This window comes from Leucoraja erinacea, chromosome 27, assembly GCF_028641065.1.
Source record: "Leucoraja erinacea ecotype New England chromosome 27, Leri_hhj_1, whole genome shotgun sequence".
NCBI classification, from domain to species: Eukaryota; Metazoa; Chordata; class Chondrichthyes; order Rajiformes; family Rajidae; genus Leucoraja; species Leucoraja erinaceus.
The window spans coordinates 20523729-20540423 of NC_073403.1; the positions used below are offsets into that span (position 1 = coordinate 20523729).

A 16695-nucleotide genomic window follows, 5' to 3' on the forward strand; every position below is an offset into this window, starting at 1 on the left:
GCAAGAGTTGACATTCATCCCAGTGTTATTCCCAAATACCTGTGCAATTAGCATCTCCAAGCTCACTTTTAAGAAAACAAAGCAATCGTGTAATCAGATCAACAAAATATTAATATCCAATTTTGCAAACTATTACAACAAACAATTTGACTCAATTGCATTGCATTTGGTTGGCACACTTGAGATTCGCGTTGGGATAAAAATGCAGCAGCGTTTAACCTGGTCACCGCCTAGGGATGAAGCCAATCTCACTAATTGTAGCCTTCTATTGGCTGAAAGGGGGGTGTTTGGGGGGCACATATATCCAATCCAAGTCTCTCCAATATCCTCTGCTTCTAAAATGAACTGGGAGGGACTGTGCGGAAAGCAGGTTGGTTTTTGCTGCGGGTGCGGAGAGCAGGTCATTAACTACTGCTAGTCATTTTGGCTGAGAGAGAGAAAAGGGATGCAGGAGGCAGCAAGGGAAGAGGCAGGCACAGAAAGCGGAAGTGGCTTTTTTAGATGGTGAAATTTTGATATTGTTGAAAACGTTGCTAAAGAATGGTTGCATCGCCGCTACAGCTTTGTATCCATTCTCGGTGCGAATAGACGTAGCAGACCACTGCCTGGCTGCAGGAAGGTGAAATTTCCCTGGACCAGCTGGAGATTCTGAAAACAAACGGCACGACCTTGCTATAATAAAAGCAGGATTGCTCTTTATTTTTTTGACAGTGCAACGTTAGAGCAAATGAACTGAGGTATTGGAAGTAAAACAACAACAACAAAAAAAGCTCACACATTTGAGTAAAAAACAAATAACCAGAACTTGCAATAGGAAATGATGATGGGTCACAAGTCCACACATACAGACACACACAAAGACGCCCACCAACATGACTCTGGGGGTATTGTTTCTAAGCTCCGCCTGCAGGGTGGCTGTGGATGGGTTAGAGTAGTGTGACATGTGTAGCTGGTAAAAGCCCGGTACTGCGGCACAGCGCGGAAACAACCCAGCAAAAGAAGCCAAGAGGAAAACTGCAAACAGACAGACGCCGATGTAAGTCACACAATAGCAGCCCGGTCGCAGAGCGGGATCCAAAGCAAAAAAACCTTTCCTTGATTTTCTTTATTTCTTCGTTTTCTTAAACAAAAACGACTCTAACGTGAACGTTTCCTGTGTGTAACGCATACCGGATCCGACGCTTTGGGCTGAAATGACAGCTATTAGGCAAATGGGAAATAACACGTAGGAAACTCAACCAAGGCAGGCCTTTTGTGTGCTGTTCTCTCCTGCATCTCAGCGCCGTTAGTTACAGGGTCTCATTTTGAGCAACAGTGTGGACATGTAGATGTGCGCCTGGCGGTGTTAATATAAAATATATGGACGTTGAATATATTGTTGCCCTGAATAGATATGCATATTTAAATTGTATGTCACTGTAAATTGATGCCCTTTTTAAAAATTTAATAAATATATAGATTTATGTCCTGCTATTTCACAATCTTTCCATTTAGGGCAATAATTGTACAATTTATGAGTGTATGTTTAGGAAAGGTCCCGATCCCAAACGATTTTTTTGGTGTAAACCAACATCTACTGTTCCTTGTACCTCTCTCTGTAAGGCCATTTAGATTGAAGCACTCGGATCCAAGAGAGAACCAGGACATTTGTCTGTGTGTATTATCTACATTATCTATTTTATAACTGCAAGAGTGACCACACGTTAAAAGTTGGGCGGTGGTGTATCCTGAGCACATGAAAGGGGATATATAGATATGCATATATATGTGCATATAAATATATATGTGTGTGTATATATATGCATAAATATGCAAATATATATATATTTGCATACATACATATATGTGTGTGTGTGTGTATATATATACACACACACACACACACATGTATGTATGCAAATATATATATATATGCATATCTATATGTATGCACACATATATGTATGTGCGTATATACATGTATGCACATATATATGTATGTGCGTATATACATGTATGCACATAAATATGTATGCACATATATATGCACATATATATGTATGTATGCATATATATGCGTGTGTATGCATATATATGCGTGTGTATGCATATATATGCGTGTGTATGCATATATATGCGTGTGTATGCATATATATGCGTGTGTATGCATATATATGCGTGTGTATGCATATATATGCGTGTGTATGCATATATATGCGTGTGTATGCATATATATGCGTGTGTATGCATATATATGCGTGTGTATGCATATATATGCGTGTGTATGCATATATATGCGTGTGTATGCATATATATGCTTGTGTATGCATATATATGCTTATGTATGGATGCATATGTATGGATGCATATGTATGGATGCATATGTATGGATGCATATATATGGATGCATATGTATGGATGCATATGTATGGATGCATATATATGTATGCATATATATGTATGCATATGTATGGATGCATACTTATGTATGGATGCATATATATATATATGCATATGTAGGCATGCATGCATATGTAAGTATGCATACACATATATGCATATATAGGTACGTATGCATATCTACATGCTTATATATATATGCATATGTATGTATGCATATGCATATGTATGCATATGCATATGTATGCACGTGTATATATGCACGTGTATATATGCACGTGCATATATGCGCGTGCATATGCATGCGTATGCGCGTATGCATGCGTATGTGCATATGTATGTATGTATGCATATGCATATGTATGTATGCATATCTATGTATGTATGCATATGCATATCTATGTATATATGCATATATATGTGTGTGTGCATATGTTTGTATGCATATGTATGTGTTTCTTCATAATTAATCAAATGAAAGAGTCTTGTCAGATATTTCAAAATTACTTTGTATTGATATTGGTTTTGTTATTGTCACATGTAATGATACAGTAAAACAACTTTGTTTGTGTGCTATCCAATTAAATAAGATCATAATATGTGCATGACTTGATTATACTCACAAGTACCAAAAAGAGAAATACAAGGAAACCCCCCAAAATGCAGGATATAGGTTTGCAGTGTTGTAGTGTTGTATTTTCAGAGAAAAAAACTCCAATGTCCGCAATGAAGTATGATGGAAGATTAGGACTGCAACCTAGCTTATGGGAGGGCTGACATAACAAGCTGGAGTATCTCAGCGGGCCAGACAGCATCTCTGGAGAAAAGGGATAGATGATTTTTTGCGTCAAGACCCTTCTTCAGATTGAGGACTGTTTGTTAGACTTATAACAGAGGACAAGAGTTGTTCCTGAATCTGGTGGTACATGCTTTCAAGCTTTTGTATGTTCTGCCCAACAGGAGAGAGGACAAGAGGGAATGACAGGAATAAAAAAGGGGTAACTTGACACATCGAATCAATCATTTACAGGAGGTTTGAACATTTCACTATGTCTGTCATCTTGAAAGAACTCCCAAGATATATAAAATTCCTAGGCTTTTATATTTAGTACTTCAGGACATGAGAAAGTATGTCAGCAAGGGACAGTTTAAAGGTGTATTGGCACTGCATAGCGGCAGCTGTAATTTCTGACCATTGAAGGTGTTATGCCAATGCTTTATTTTTAGTGAACCACCAATCCCCTCAAGTTCTACAAAAGAAAGTATCTTTTCTTTTTGACACTTGGGTCAATATTTCATTCATTTTAATATTTGAAAAAACGTTGTTAATGTGCTCTTTGTGGTGCATATACAATTCTCAATGTGTTGCTCCTTGCAAGCCGTAGACCCTTGCATTTCAATTGTGTTACCTGTTGATGGGGGAGGCAATCATTTAAACAAGGTGATGGTTGGAAATGGGGATAAATTCTTTAACTATCATAATTAACAGTGACATTTGAACAATTATACATAAATAATTGTCATGGTTGGTAAATTTGTGATGTCAAAAGTATGGAGTCTTGTTGGCACATGATCTTGTAACAATATAGATGTCAGAGAATGTTTTAAAGACAATTCAGCAAAAATATCATGTTAATTCGAGAATAAATTTCAATGGATTCTAACGACCTGCTCTATCGTCCCTATCAGAAGAGTCTATAGTTTTGGAGGTTCAATTTATGTCAAGCTTATTTAAATTTGTAATTTATTGAGAAGAAACAGGGCGACGCAGTGGAGCAGGTGGTAGAGCTGCTGCTTCATAGCACCAGAGACCCGTGTTTGGTGTTGTCTGTGTGGAGTTTGCACGCTCTCTTTGTGACAGCTGAGTGGTCTCTGAGTGCTCTGGTTTCCTCCCATAACCTAACGACATGTTGGTTTGTAGGTTAATTGACCTCTGTAAATGCTGCCTAGTATATAGGGAGTGGATGTGAAAGTGGGATAACATAGAACTAGTGTGAACGAGTGATCGATGGTCAGCGTGGACTTGGTGGGCTGAAAGGCGTGCTGTTTGCATGTTGTATCTCTAAACTAAACACTGTACCCTGCAAACATGCATTCTAAGTATATTTCTTCCAGCATTACATTGTAAGTGTACATTATGTACATTTTGTAATAGGAATGGAGTGGTTTGAGTGGAGGAAGGACCTGATTATAATATTGACCATTACAGATTAGCAGTTGTTGGTTACATCTAAAGGTAAACTGGAGATACTGAAATATCAGCAACAACTCACAATCAGTTCAGGCAGTATCTATAGAAAGCAAATCATGGTTAACGTTTCAGATCAAAAACCTTTAATCAGGCCTAGGAAAGTGAGAAATCACAATCATTTTCTCAGTTACATTTTCTCAGTTCTGTGGAGTATTTCCGACTTGCTGCATTAACTTTATTTATCTTTCCAGAGATGCTGACTGACCCTGTTTCCAGTAGTTTCTGCATTTAATTTCCAGAACAAAATGTTCATGTTTATTTTAGGTGATATTTTATTTGTTTGACAATTTCAAGTTATTCACTTGCCGTCTCCAGGTAGAAACAGTGATTGTTTTTATGGTTTTCAAGTCAATTGATATTTTGTTAAAGCATCATTTTTGTAGATAGGAAGACACGCTCAAATTTATGAAATAATTCAATGTAATTCAGTCTTCATTTTACAGTGATATTTTTTAACTTTTACATTCACATCTTGATTTGATTTTACATTTTGCTGTAAAGTGGTAATGCTAAAGCTAATTTGAGAAGCCAACGAGCCAGAGTATCTCTATGGTTCTGGCTAAGGAACTGGATGATATTCAAATAAAAAACATCACTGTGCCATCAGTGTAACAAGATCATGACAACCTTACCCATGTCATTTCCATGATAAACACTGGCATGCAAAGTTATTATGAAAATAACTGAGAGGAAATCTTTGATGACAAAAATATGATTACATCATAGTTCCTATACAAAATCATGAGAGGAATAGCGCGGGTAGATGCACAGAGTCTTTTGCCCAGAGTATAGGGAATCGAGGACAAAGGTTCAAGGTGAAGGGGAAAAGATTTAATAGGAGTCCGAGGAGTAGCTTTTTCGCACAAAGGGTGGTGGGTGTATGGAACAAGCTGCCAGAGGAGGTAGTTGAGGCTGGGACTATCCCATTGTTTAAAAAACAGACAGGTACATATTAGGACAGGTTTGTGGGAATATGGACCAAGCGCATACAAGTGGGACTGGTGTAGCTTGGACATTGTTGACCAACGTGGGCGAGTTGGGCAGAATGGCCTGTTTCCACACTGTATGACTCTATTGATTTAGCGGAATTTCACATTTGTTTAAGTTTATTCGATGTTAAAAACCTTACATTTGGGCCTATTTCCCATCTAGTTCACACAATTTTTCCTTAATTTCTATTTCTACAACCAATCTTGAGGATTCATTGTCTGTATCCACTTTTTTTTTTAAATGCTTCTATGTTTATCATGAAAACAATACTCGGATTGCAAGAACTTCTAGTTATGTATACAGGGAAAGAATTGTGAGAGGAAATGTGGATTGCTTAGAAACAGGGACAGGATAATTTATAATGGGAAATAGAATATTGGTAGAGACATTAAATAGGTACTTTGTATTGGTCTTTATGGAAGAAGACGCAAAGAAACCTGCTAGAAAACAAAGACGAACAAAATATCTGACAAGAGAAAGAATTGGAAGGAAATTAGTATTCATGAAAAATAAGTACGAGGTCAATTAATGAGATTGAAAGCCAATAAATCCCAAGATGCCTGTGACCTACATCCCAAACTTAAAAAAAAAAGTGGCTGCAGAGATAATAGATGCATTGGTTATTATCATTCATAGTTCTATAGATTGTAGAATTGATCCTGATTGGATTGTAACACATGCAACCCCACTATTTAAGAAACAAAGGGGAAATAAATTGGTGAATTTCTGATCTGTTGGCCTAAAACAGACAGTGGAGAAAATATGTAATGACAGAACACTTGGAATAATAGGATTAAGCAGATTAAGCAATGCTTTATGAAGCAATTAAAAAGAGATACAATGTGCAGGATAACAGCAGTTCGGGCACCAATGTGTAAGAAGAAACTGCAGATGCTGGTTTAAACCAAAGATAGACACAAAAATCTGGGGTAACTCAGCGAGACAGGCAGCATCTCTGGAGAGAAGGAATGGGTGGCGTTTTGGGTCAAGACCCTTTTTCAGCCTGAGGAGTTCCATTTGATTAATATCCTGGAGTTCTTTGAGGGTGTGACTCGTGGTATAGATAGCGGAACCAGTAGATGGGTTGCATTTAGATTTTCAGAAAGCTTTTAATATAGTGCAATGCATGCGATTGATTAACAAGGTTTTCTTCTTCTTCTTCTTCGTGTCCACACACAAGATTAGAAGTTGTTCAGCCAGAGCTGAACACACTTCTCGGCATCTGCATACAATTGTGCTTCTTGTGTGTAGTGGTTGAGTTGAGGAATTATAAAGGCAAGAAGACACTAATTGGTGTTATCTACAGACCCCCAAATAGTAGCCCGGATGTAGCGTGTAAGTTGCCAGGAATATAAAACTGGCATGTAACAAAGGTAATGCCACTGTGGTGATGGGGGATTTCATTATGCAGGTAGACTGGGAAAATCAGGTTGGTTCAGGACCCCAAGAAAGAGAGTTTGTAGAATGCCTCCGAGATGGATTCTTAGAGCAGCTTGTAATGGAGCCGACCAGAGAAAAGGCAATTCTGGATTTAGTGCTGTCCAATGAACCAGATATGATAAGAGAACTTGAGGTAAAGGAACCGCTTGGAGGTAGTGATCATAATATGATTAGTTTTAATCTGCAATTTGAGAAGGAGAACATTAAATCGGAAGTGTCAGTGATGCAGTTGAACAAAGGGGACTATGAAAGCATGAGAGGGGAGCTGGCCAAGGTAGACTGGAAAGGGATCCTCACAGGAATGTCGGTGGAACAGCAATGGCAGGAATTTCTGGGCATAATCCGGAAGATGCAGGATCATTTTATTCCAAAAAGGAAGAAAGATTCTAAGGGGAGTAGGAGGCAACCGTGGCTGACAAGAGAAGTTAGGGATAGAATAAAACTAAAAGAAAAGATGTATAACACAGCAAAGAGTAGCCGGAAGCCAGAGGATTGGGAAACTTTCATAGGACAGCAGAAGGAAACAAAACAGGCAATACGGGCTGAAAAGATGAAGTACGAAGGGAAGCTGGCCAGGAATATAAAGAAGGACAGTAAAAGCTTCTTTAGATATGTTAAGGGAAAAAGAATAGCAAAATCAAATGTGGGCCCCTTGAAGGCAGACACGGGTGAAATTATTATGGGCAACAAGGAAATGGCTGAATAGGTATTTCGGATCTGTCTTCACTAAGGAAGACACAAACAATCTCCCAGAAATACTGGAGGACAGAGGATCTAAGGGGGTAGAGGAACTGAAATAAGTTTTCATTAGGCGATAAATAGTATTGGGTAGGCTAATGGGACTGAAGGATGATAAATCCCCTGGTCTGTATCCCAGGGTCCTCAGGGAGGTGGCTCTAGAAATAGTGGACACATTGATGATCATTTTCCAATGTTCAATAGATTCAGGATCAATTCCTGTGGATTGGAAGATAGCTAATGTTATCCCACTTTTCAAGAAAGGAGCGAGAGAGAAAACGGGGAATTACAGACCAGTTAGCCTGATTTCAGTGGTGGGAAAGATGCTGGAATCAATTATAAAAGAGGTAATAATGGGGCATTTGGATAGCAGTAAAAGGATTAGTCCAAGACAACATGGATTTATGAAAGGGAAATCATGCTTAGCTAATCTTCTGGAATTTTTTGAGGATGTGACAAGTAAAATAGATGAGGCGGTGCCAGTGGATGTAGTGTTTCTAGACTTTCAGAAAGCATTTGATAAGGTCCCGCACGGGAGACTGGTGACTAAAATTAGAGCACATGTTATTGGGGGTAGGGTGTTGATGGATAGAAAATTGGTTGGCAGACCAGAAACAAAGAGTAGGAGTGAACGGGTTATTTTCAGAATGGCAGGCAGTGGCAAGTGGAGTGCCGCAAGGCTCAGTGTTGGGGCCGCAACTGTTTACCATATATATTAATGATTTGGAAGAGGGAATTAGGAGCAACACTAGCAAGTTTGCGGATGACACAATGCTGGGTGGCAGTGTGAACTGTGAAGAAAATTTTAGGAGGTTGCAGGGTGACCTGGACAGGTTGAGTGAGTGGGCAGATGCATGGCAGATGCAGTATAATATAGATAAATGTGAGGTTATCCACTTTGGCGGCAAAAACAAGGGGGCAGTTTATTATCTCAAAGGGGGTTAGGTTAGGTAAGGGGGAGGTGCAGCGAGACCTGGGCGTCCTTGTATATCGGTCACTGAAAGTTGGCTTACAGGTACAGCAGGCAGTGAAGAAAGCTAATGGAATGTTGGCCTTCATAACAGGAGGATTTCAGTATTGGAGTAAAGAGGTTCTTCTGCAGTTGTCTAGGGCTCTGGTGAGACCACATCTGGAGTATTGTGTACAGTTTTGGTCTCCTATTTTGAGGAAGGACATCCTTGTGATTGAGGCAGTGCAGCCTCAATCACAAGAGGTTCACGAGATTGATCCCTGAGATGGCGGGACTGTCATATGAGGAAAGATTGAAAAGACTAGGCTTGTATTTACTGGAGTTTAGAAGGATGAGGGGGGGTTCTTATGGAAACGTATACAATTATAAAAGGACTGTTGGGCGAGTCCAGAAACACTTAGAATAAATGAAGGTCATTTAAGACTGAGGTGAGAAAAAACTTTTTCACCCAGAGAGTTGTGAATTTATCGAATTCCCTGCCACAGAGGGCAGTGGAGGCCAAGTCACTGGATGGATTTAAGAGAGAGTTAGATCGAGCTCTAGGGGCTTGTGGAGTCAAGGGTTATGGGGAGAAGGCAGGCACGGGTTATTGATAGGGGACCATCAGCCATGATCACAATGAATGGCGGTGCTGGCTCGAAGGGCCGAACGGCCTCCTCCTGCACCTATTTTCTGATGTTTCCTATGGTGGAAAGATTGGTGAAAACAGGGCCGCAAAGGGAACGCTCTTTCCTTGACCCCCACTTGACCCCCACAGGTGAGAATATGGATTAATATTCTGACATGGTTTCAGAATTATATAACAGACGGAGAGAATGGTGTGGGAATAAATGTGTCTTTCTCAGGTTGAGAGGCAGTGACTTGTGGGATGTTGGGCACCAACTATTCACAACCTGGCTGAGGAGGTCAAGTGTCATAGTTCCAGTTTTATTGATTATATGGAGTGCATGCTTGTGACTATGGAGGATATCAAAAGGCTTTAAGAAACTGAGTGGGCGAGAACAAGGTAGATTGAATGCAAGGTGGAACATGTGAAATCATCCACCAGTGCACAGAACAGAAAAGCAGAGTATATTTTAAATGGTGAGAGAATGGGAAGTGTTGAACTTCAAAGGGTATGTACACAATGCTAATCTATAGAGTTTCATATACAATTCATGAATGTCTCTTTATGTGTCTGCACTGAAAGCTGACATGGAGGCATAATAAGCATTTGGGAAGGTAAATAGTTTGTTGGCCTTTATTAGGAGAGGTTTTGAATACAGGAGTGAGGACTTCTTCCTGCATTTATAATAAACACAAATTGCTTTAGTAACACAGTGGGGCTGGTAGCATCTCTGGACAGAAGGAATGGGTGGCGTTTCAGGACGACACCCTTAGGACATCCAGAGATGCTGCCTGTCCCGCTGAGTTACTTCAGCATTTTGTATCCATCTTCAGTGTAAACCAGCGTCTGCAGTTCCTTCCTACACATTATTGCACTTATACCTGTACTCAAATCATCTCATAATAAAGAGCTCACGCCTTTCTTTTGATACTGTTTGAAAACAAGAATAAGGATGCCTTACTGTACCTCTATCGGGTCCTGGTGAGATCACACCTGGAATTACTTAACCTCTCTAGTTACCTTACCCTCCAAAATATGTTTTTGCCATAGAGAGAATACAGCACAGGTTCACCAGGTCAGCTACTGGGTGGAAGTTTGCTTTTTAAGAGATTGAGTAGACTAGGCTTGTGCTCTCTAGAATTTGGAAGAATTGAAATTGACAAAGTTCTTTACGGAGGTCATCGGTTGGTGCAGGGAGGATGTTTCCTTGTCTGAGGAGATGCCAACAAGCACTTGCATCAGAATGAGGGATAGGCCATTTAGGACTGAGATGAGGAGACATTTCCTCATGTGACAGGTGGTGAATCATTAGCATTCTCTATCATGGATAAAATCCATGTAGAGATCAATAGATTTATGGATTATATTATGGAGAGTGCAAGAACATGGTGCTGTTCAGCTTTGATTTTGTGCTTCAATCTTAAAGGACTAGGTGGCTCTTTCCTGTCTCTATTTTGTTTTGAGTTTTACAAATACCTATCGATGGTCCATTGATACTTTAGAAAAGTTCCAAAGGACCAATTTTTAAAGTAAGAAATCTGCTTTAGAGAAGTACAATTAGATTAATTATATATGTAGCCTGAAGAAGGGTCTCAACCCAAAACATCACCCATTCCTTTTCTCCAGAGATGCTGCCTGTCCCGCTGAGTTACTCCAGCATTTTGTGTCTATCTTCAGATTAATTATATAGTTCAGAGTTCTTCCAAATACCTTCTATTTATTTATAAGTACCATCATCATGTGTGGTCAGAACATCCTCCTTTTCAAAAAGTCAGATGAAAGATGTTTTGCCATTATTACTGTTCATTAGTTTCTCGTTGTTTAAAATGTCATTTGTAGACAAAGTGCCCATTAATGAAGTAACATCAATACCGTGTTCAACATTTTACTCCTTGTATTTAAGTGAATTTTAGATATTTTGTTTGGAAATTAGTGGACCATTATTAAAGTAACAAATGCTTAACTTTTGTATTGTTCTCTGTACCAATGATCAGGCAAACCAATATACTGTTGATGCAATATTTTTTTTAAATAATGAAGACAGTATTGTAGGGTTTTTTTTATATTTGAATATCTTATTAAAACAACAACAGCAATAATTCAAAATTGTCCTCATTTTTCCAAAATCTGGCGTTTTTATTTCTTTTTCCAAGAAGGTGAATTTGTGTGGCAAAATGTTAATGCAGTTCACTGTTTAGCTCTTACATGGATTTGCATACATGTTAATAAACTTGACATCCAACGTCTATCAAAATGGGAGGTAATACTTGTAGTTGGAGTTTAGAAGCTTGCATTCTTTTTTTTGTTAAAAAGTGGGTTTTGCAGTAAACATATCAGCTCAAGTCAGCAAAATAAGAATATATATGGCCATGATAGCGGCATTGAATTGAAATACTATCACCAGTTTGTGATTTTTGGGGTTAAGCTCCATTCTATCAATCCTGGTGTTCCCACTGCTGCAAAATGCCTGAGAATTATTGAGTGCAACAAATGTAAAGGTTATTTATATCCCCCCTTTTCACGCATTTGTCTGGAGAAAATACTCTGCTTTTATTGGGATACATTTCTATAGTTTTGGATAAATGCTATCTCCACTTTTCTGTTTAAATAGACTCAATTATCTGCACAATTTTACTCTCAGTGAAAGGACATTGGCTGCTGGCACAGCAAGCCCTGTCCCGCCCCGCCTGTAACTCATTGGCTGGGACAGCGTTGCCAGTAGACGCTAGCACATCGTCAGGACTTCATCCGGCGGAGCGTAGGACCCAGCGGGAACCCGCTCGGTCCACTCTGGCTTGCTAATGTGCAGGGATCAAGCGATCAGCATTTGGTGATCAAACCGATGCAATCCAACAGATTGCACGTTTGCAATCCATCACGGGGAGTGCATTCTTTTGATATTGTATCCGCTGATTTGTATCCGGGATTTATTTTGGTCTTTATTTTTCCTTTCCCCAGATGGAGAGCCACAGGATAGACCGCCTTCTTGAGCTCGACAGAATGCAACCATGAGTCTTATGGCATAGTGTGTGTGTGTGTGTGTATGTGTGTTTCCTTTTTTTTGTGAACGTGCATTCGGAAATATGCAGCTGTGGAGAAGGAGAGAGCTGCATTAAACATGATGAAGACCGAAGCATCCTCAGCAGCCAGCCTGCGGAGTGCCTCTCCCCATCGCAATGCCTACGAGGCGGAGATCCAAGCGCTGCAGAAGCCCAGCCAGACGAGCAACGGGGAGGAGAAGCCGGGCGAGGATGCCGAGTGCAGGAAGCAGAGCAGGGGCAAGAAGTACGGCTCCAACGTGCACAGGATCAAGAACATGTTCCTGCAGAAGATGAGCACCCCGCCCAACGAGGCCACCGGCATCCCGGGCAAGGGCAAGGAGAGGTCCGTCAAGTTGTCCCTGCCCAGGGCCAGCAGCCTCAACGAGAACGTGGACCACAGCGCCCTGCTCAAACTCGGCACCAGCGTGTCCGAGAGGGTGAGCCGCCTCGACACCAAGTCCGAGAGACCTCTCTCCAAGCTGCAGGAGACCAGGAAGATGTTCGAGAAGAACATCCAGGAGAAGAACCTGTCCAACCGCATCTTGCTGAAGAAGGAGAGGGCCGGGCTGAAGGACAGCAAGCTGGACGTGGTGGTCCGCTTCAACGGGAGCACCGAGTCGCTGGACAGCTTGGAGACCGAGGCCATCTCGCCCACGGTGAGCCAGCTGAGCGCCGTGTTCGAGAGCGGAGCCCACCAGACGAAGGCTGGCGCCCTTGACAAGGCGACCAGGCACGGCTCCTCCTCGCCCAACGCCAAACCCTTGCCCAAGAAGTCAAGGCTGGCTCTCAAAAGTCAACAGGATGCACTTAAAACAGAGGGCGGGCCCCACAGTGATGCAGACCTCTCCCTTGATCTAGCTGGTCCTGGCCAATTCAGGAGAGAGACCGAGGACCTGCAGACCGAGAGGTCGTTGACTGGCTCCCCATCCAGAAGCAACCTAGCCAGCAAGCTGGCATCGTTGGTGAAGCATGGGGACAGTCTAAAAGAAACAAGGCCTGTGGCCACCTCACAGAAGTCACACAGAGTTGAAGAAGTGAGGAAAATTCGGCCAGTGGATGTGGAGGAGGACACTGTAGAGTTGGAGCAGGAATCTGGACCTACAGATGATGGAGATGATTTTGAACTTGCCCCCAAGGACTTTCAGCAGGAGGAAGCTGGTACAGAGACTGGTGACCCTCATTTGGTAGAGACAGACGCACAAGCTCAGGATGTTAGCTCGGAAAATGGAGACTTTCTCAAAGATTCCGTGGATAATTTTCAGCCCCTGTCACTGGATTCCGGAGAGGAGATTGCACATCAGATGGAGGGGTCCCTGTCCTCGAAAGCAGGTTCCTTTGAAGACGGAGAGCAGGCTAAAAATGACCTTGATCGAGAGGACCATTGCAGGAAAACAGAAGACTTTTCTGAGGCAGATATGGTGGATATTAGCGCCTTCAGTGGGGTTGGCGATGAGTCGGAAGGAAGTTGTCTGGATGATGATGAAGATGATGCATTTGAACCTGAGAGTGGCTTCTCAGAAATCACTGGACTATCCGATGAAGAGGAACCAGTTCCACACAGGAAGATTCGATTCAGCACGGCATCAATTAAAGTAAGTCCATATATAACAAGAATGTAACCAGGGGTTAGAAATGGATGGAATCATGTGGTGCATAACATTTCACGAAAAGATGAATTTACAAATGTTAGAATTATTATATTAATGTTTCCTCAAAAATTTAGTATAAGAGACAAGTGTGATTTTTCTATTGACAATAAATATTGAGTTGCTCATAGATAAAATGCTATCCATGCTGTTGATAATTATTTCAGGATTAAGCAGCTTAATAAATAATTAGTGGGTTTAATCAGATTTATTAGAAGACAAATTTGTCTAACATTACATACTTTATGGACTACTTCAATCTTAAGATCTATATGGAATTCATTTCAGTTATTTTAATTATACAAATAACTGATTAGTTTAGATTTATCGTCACTTTTTAATGATGCTGCAGTCTGAAATTTATCCCTCAGCAGGAGATTGACATTTTACCAGTCATTCCGACTTACAGTTAACTCTTGGTATCACGTCACCATGGAAATTAGTAACTGCCTCCATTGGTGTTCTTGGTGGGTGGGATTACTTCAGCAGTTTATGCTGATTGGAACGGGTATTTACTGTACTTGCCTAGTTATTAAATCAGCACTGCTTAATTAAAGGGGAAAATGAAATCCTAAGGTTAAAATATTTTTCATTCATATAGCAATTACATCTTTACATATGAATGCATGTTTCAGGAATGTATTGTTAATCCATGACGTGTATGTGTTGCATTTTAAGACAAGCTATCATCTGTGGGGATACCGTTATTTTCTTGCAGTTAGAAATATAAATATTTCAGACTTGCAGAGTTCAGCAATGTGCTTTTTATGTTGTAAAATTGCTGGTTTACCAGGCTGTTTTAAATGTATGTACAAGCCAAGTTCTGACTTGAGCAGATTGCACATTATAACTGATGAAGTTTGTCAGTTGCTCAATTGTTATCATTCTGAACCAGTCGCCATAGAACTTCCTTGTGCAACAGGAAGGGGCATAATAAGACTTCCTGTGTAACAGTTTCCAATGCAGTAGGAAATCGACAAATTTAAATATGTTATGCACATGTCGCTTCCAGCCAAATGTGTTACTGAACAGTTTCAGATATTGCTCGATTGGTTGGAACACTTAGCTTTACAATCCACAGAAAATGATCTGCCTCTTGTAGCTGTATTCCTTCTTTTCTTGGTGAATGATCATGACAGGATCTGAGAGTGGGTATGTTTGAGGAAAGCCAAGATAGCCAAGCTAATCCATCGCTGGAAATAAAATGTGCAGCTTTTTTCCTCAACCCCTCTCTATTCTCATCACAACAGCCAGTTGATCTTAAATAACCCCAGACTCTGTCTCTTCTATCTTAACTAGAAGTTGTTCAATTACAGCATGATCACAAATCTTTTGAAAGTTATGTTTTCTCTTTGACCCTTTCAGCACAATCAGTAAATAGGTAATAAATTGTGTATCCTTTGACACAAAATTTAAATATGATTTCTAATAACTTGTAATTATGCAGTAAATTGTACCCTGTGTAATACTTTTGAAGTCTACTCACTTATGTAGACAGGATGTGGTGAACTTGTGTAAAGAGCTCCTTTCAGTCAATTCATTGAAACTATATTAGTCATTTGAGAGCTTAAAAATAATTGAAAGCTATTTTTGTTTGCTGTAGGTGATTGGTTGCAAGATTTTCTCACACTTTAATATTTTGATCCACATTTATGATGATGAATGTTTATGGGTTTTTTTTTAAAGCAATTAACATAATATCACAAGATTTGTTAGCAAACTTAAAATTCACAGAATGAAAGGGGCATAGTCGCATGGGTATGAATTTGGTTGAAGGACAGAGCATCGAGCCGTGTGGCTAGTTGTTTCTTCAATTTGGAAGGAGGTGCTACAGCCAGGGTCGTTTACGGGGCCCTTAAAGGTATTATGAATGGGCCTGCAGCTTGGGATCCAATGCATCATTTTGAAGTTTGCAGAGTAGCACTGTAGTAAAATAACAAAGCAGATGGATAAAATCACAACAAACACAAAGTGCTGGAGGAACTCGGTGGGTCAGACAGCATCTGTGGAGGAAATGAACAAGTGACAGAATCACGGGATGGTTGCAGCACGAAAGGAAGCCATTTTGGCCTTTCCAGTTCATGCCGGCTTTCCTTTCTTGGTTCATAACCCAAACTAATGTCGGGGAGCAGCAGAAGAATGGAATTAAATATCCCCACAATTCAATGGGATCTTTCAGTTTTTTTAGTAAAATAACAGAGTACGTGCCTGTGACATCTAGGCAACATTTGACCAATTGTGGGCATCAAGAAGTCCTGGCAATACTGAAGTCAGTGGGCATTAAGGTGAAAGCACTCCAGATACTCCAGAGTCATCTTTGGGCAGAGGAAGTTGTCTGTGATTGTTGGATGTCAATGATCACAGCTAGATCATCACTGTAGGATAGACACAAAATGCTGGAGTATCACAGTGGGACAGAGGGGATAGAAGGTACTGTAGGAGTTTCTTGGAGTTAAACGACTTCAGTATCATCAATGGCCTTCCATGCACCATGAGGTCAGTAATTGGGATGTTACCTGAGTGCACAGCTTCATTCTAATTGCCACTTTTCAGAAAGAAAAGAAAAGCAGTACACAACTGTATGTGGAAAGACTGTGTAGATATCCAGGCATGGACAATTAATATTGACACTG

The 16695-nt window shown here is 40.5% G+C and overlaps 1 protein-coding gene across 1 annotated transcript in view; it reads left to right on the plus strand.

Moving 5' to 3' along the window:
• The first annotated feature begins 304 nt into the window (after window positions 1-304).
• The window catches only part of LOC129710337 (neurabin-2-like), a 197640-nt gene continuing 181249 nt past the window's right edge, over window positions 305-16695 (plus strand). The window contains exons 1-2 of the mRNA XM_055657269.1: window positions 305-1036; window positions 12334-14008. Coding sequence (XP_055513244.1) covers window positions 12494-14008 — 1515 coding nt within the window. The 5' untranslated portion in view covers window positions 305-1036; window positions 12334-12493. The remainder of the gene's footprint in view (window positions 1037-12333; window positions 14009-16695) is intronic.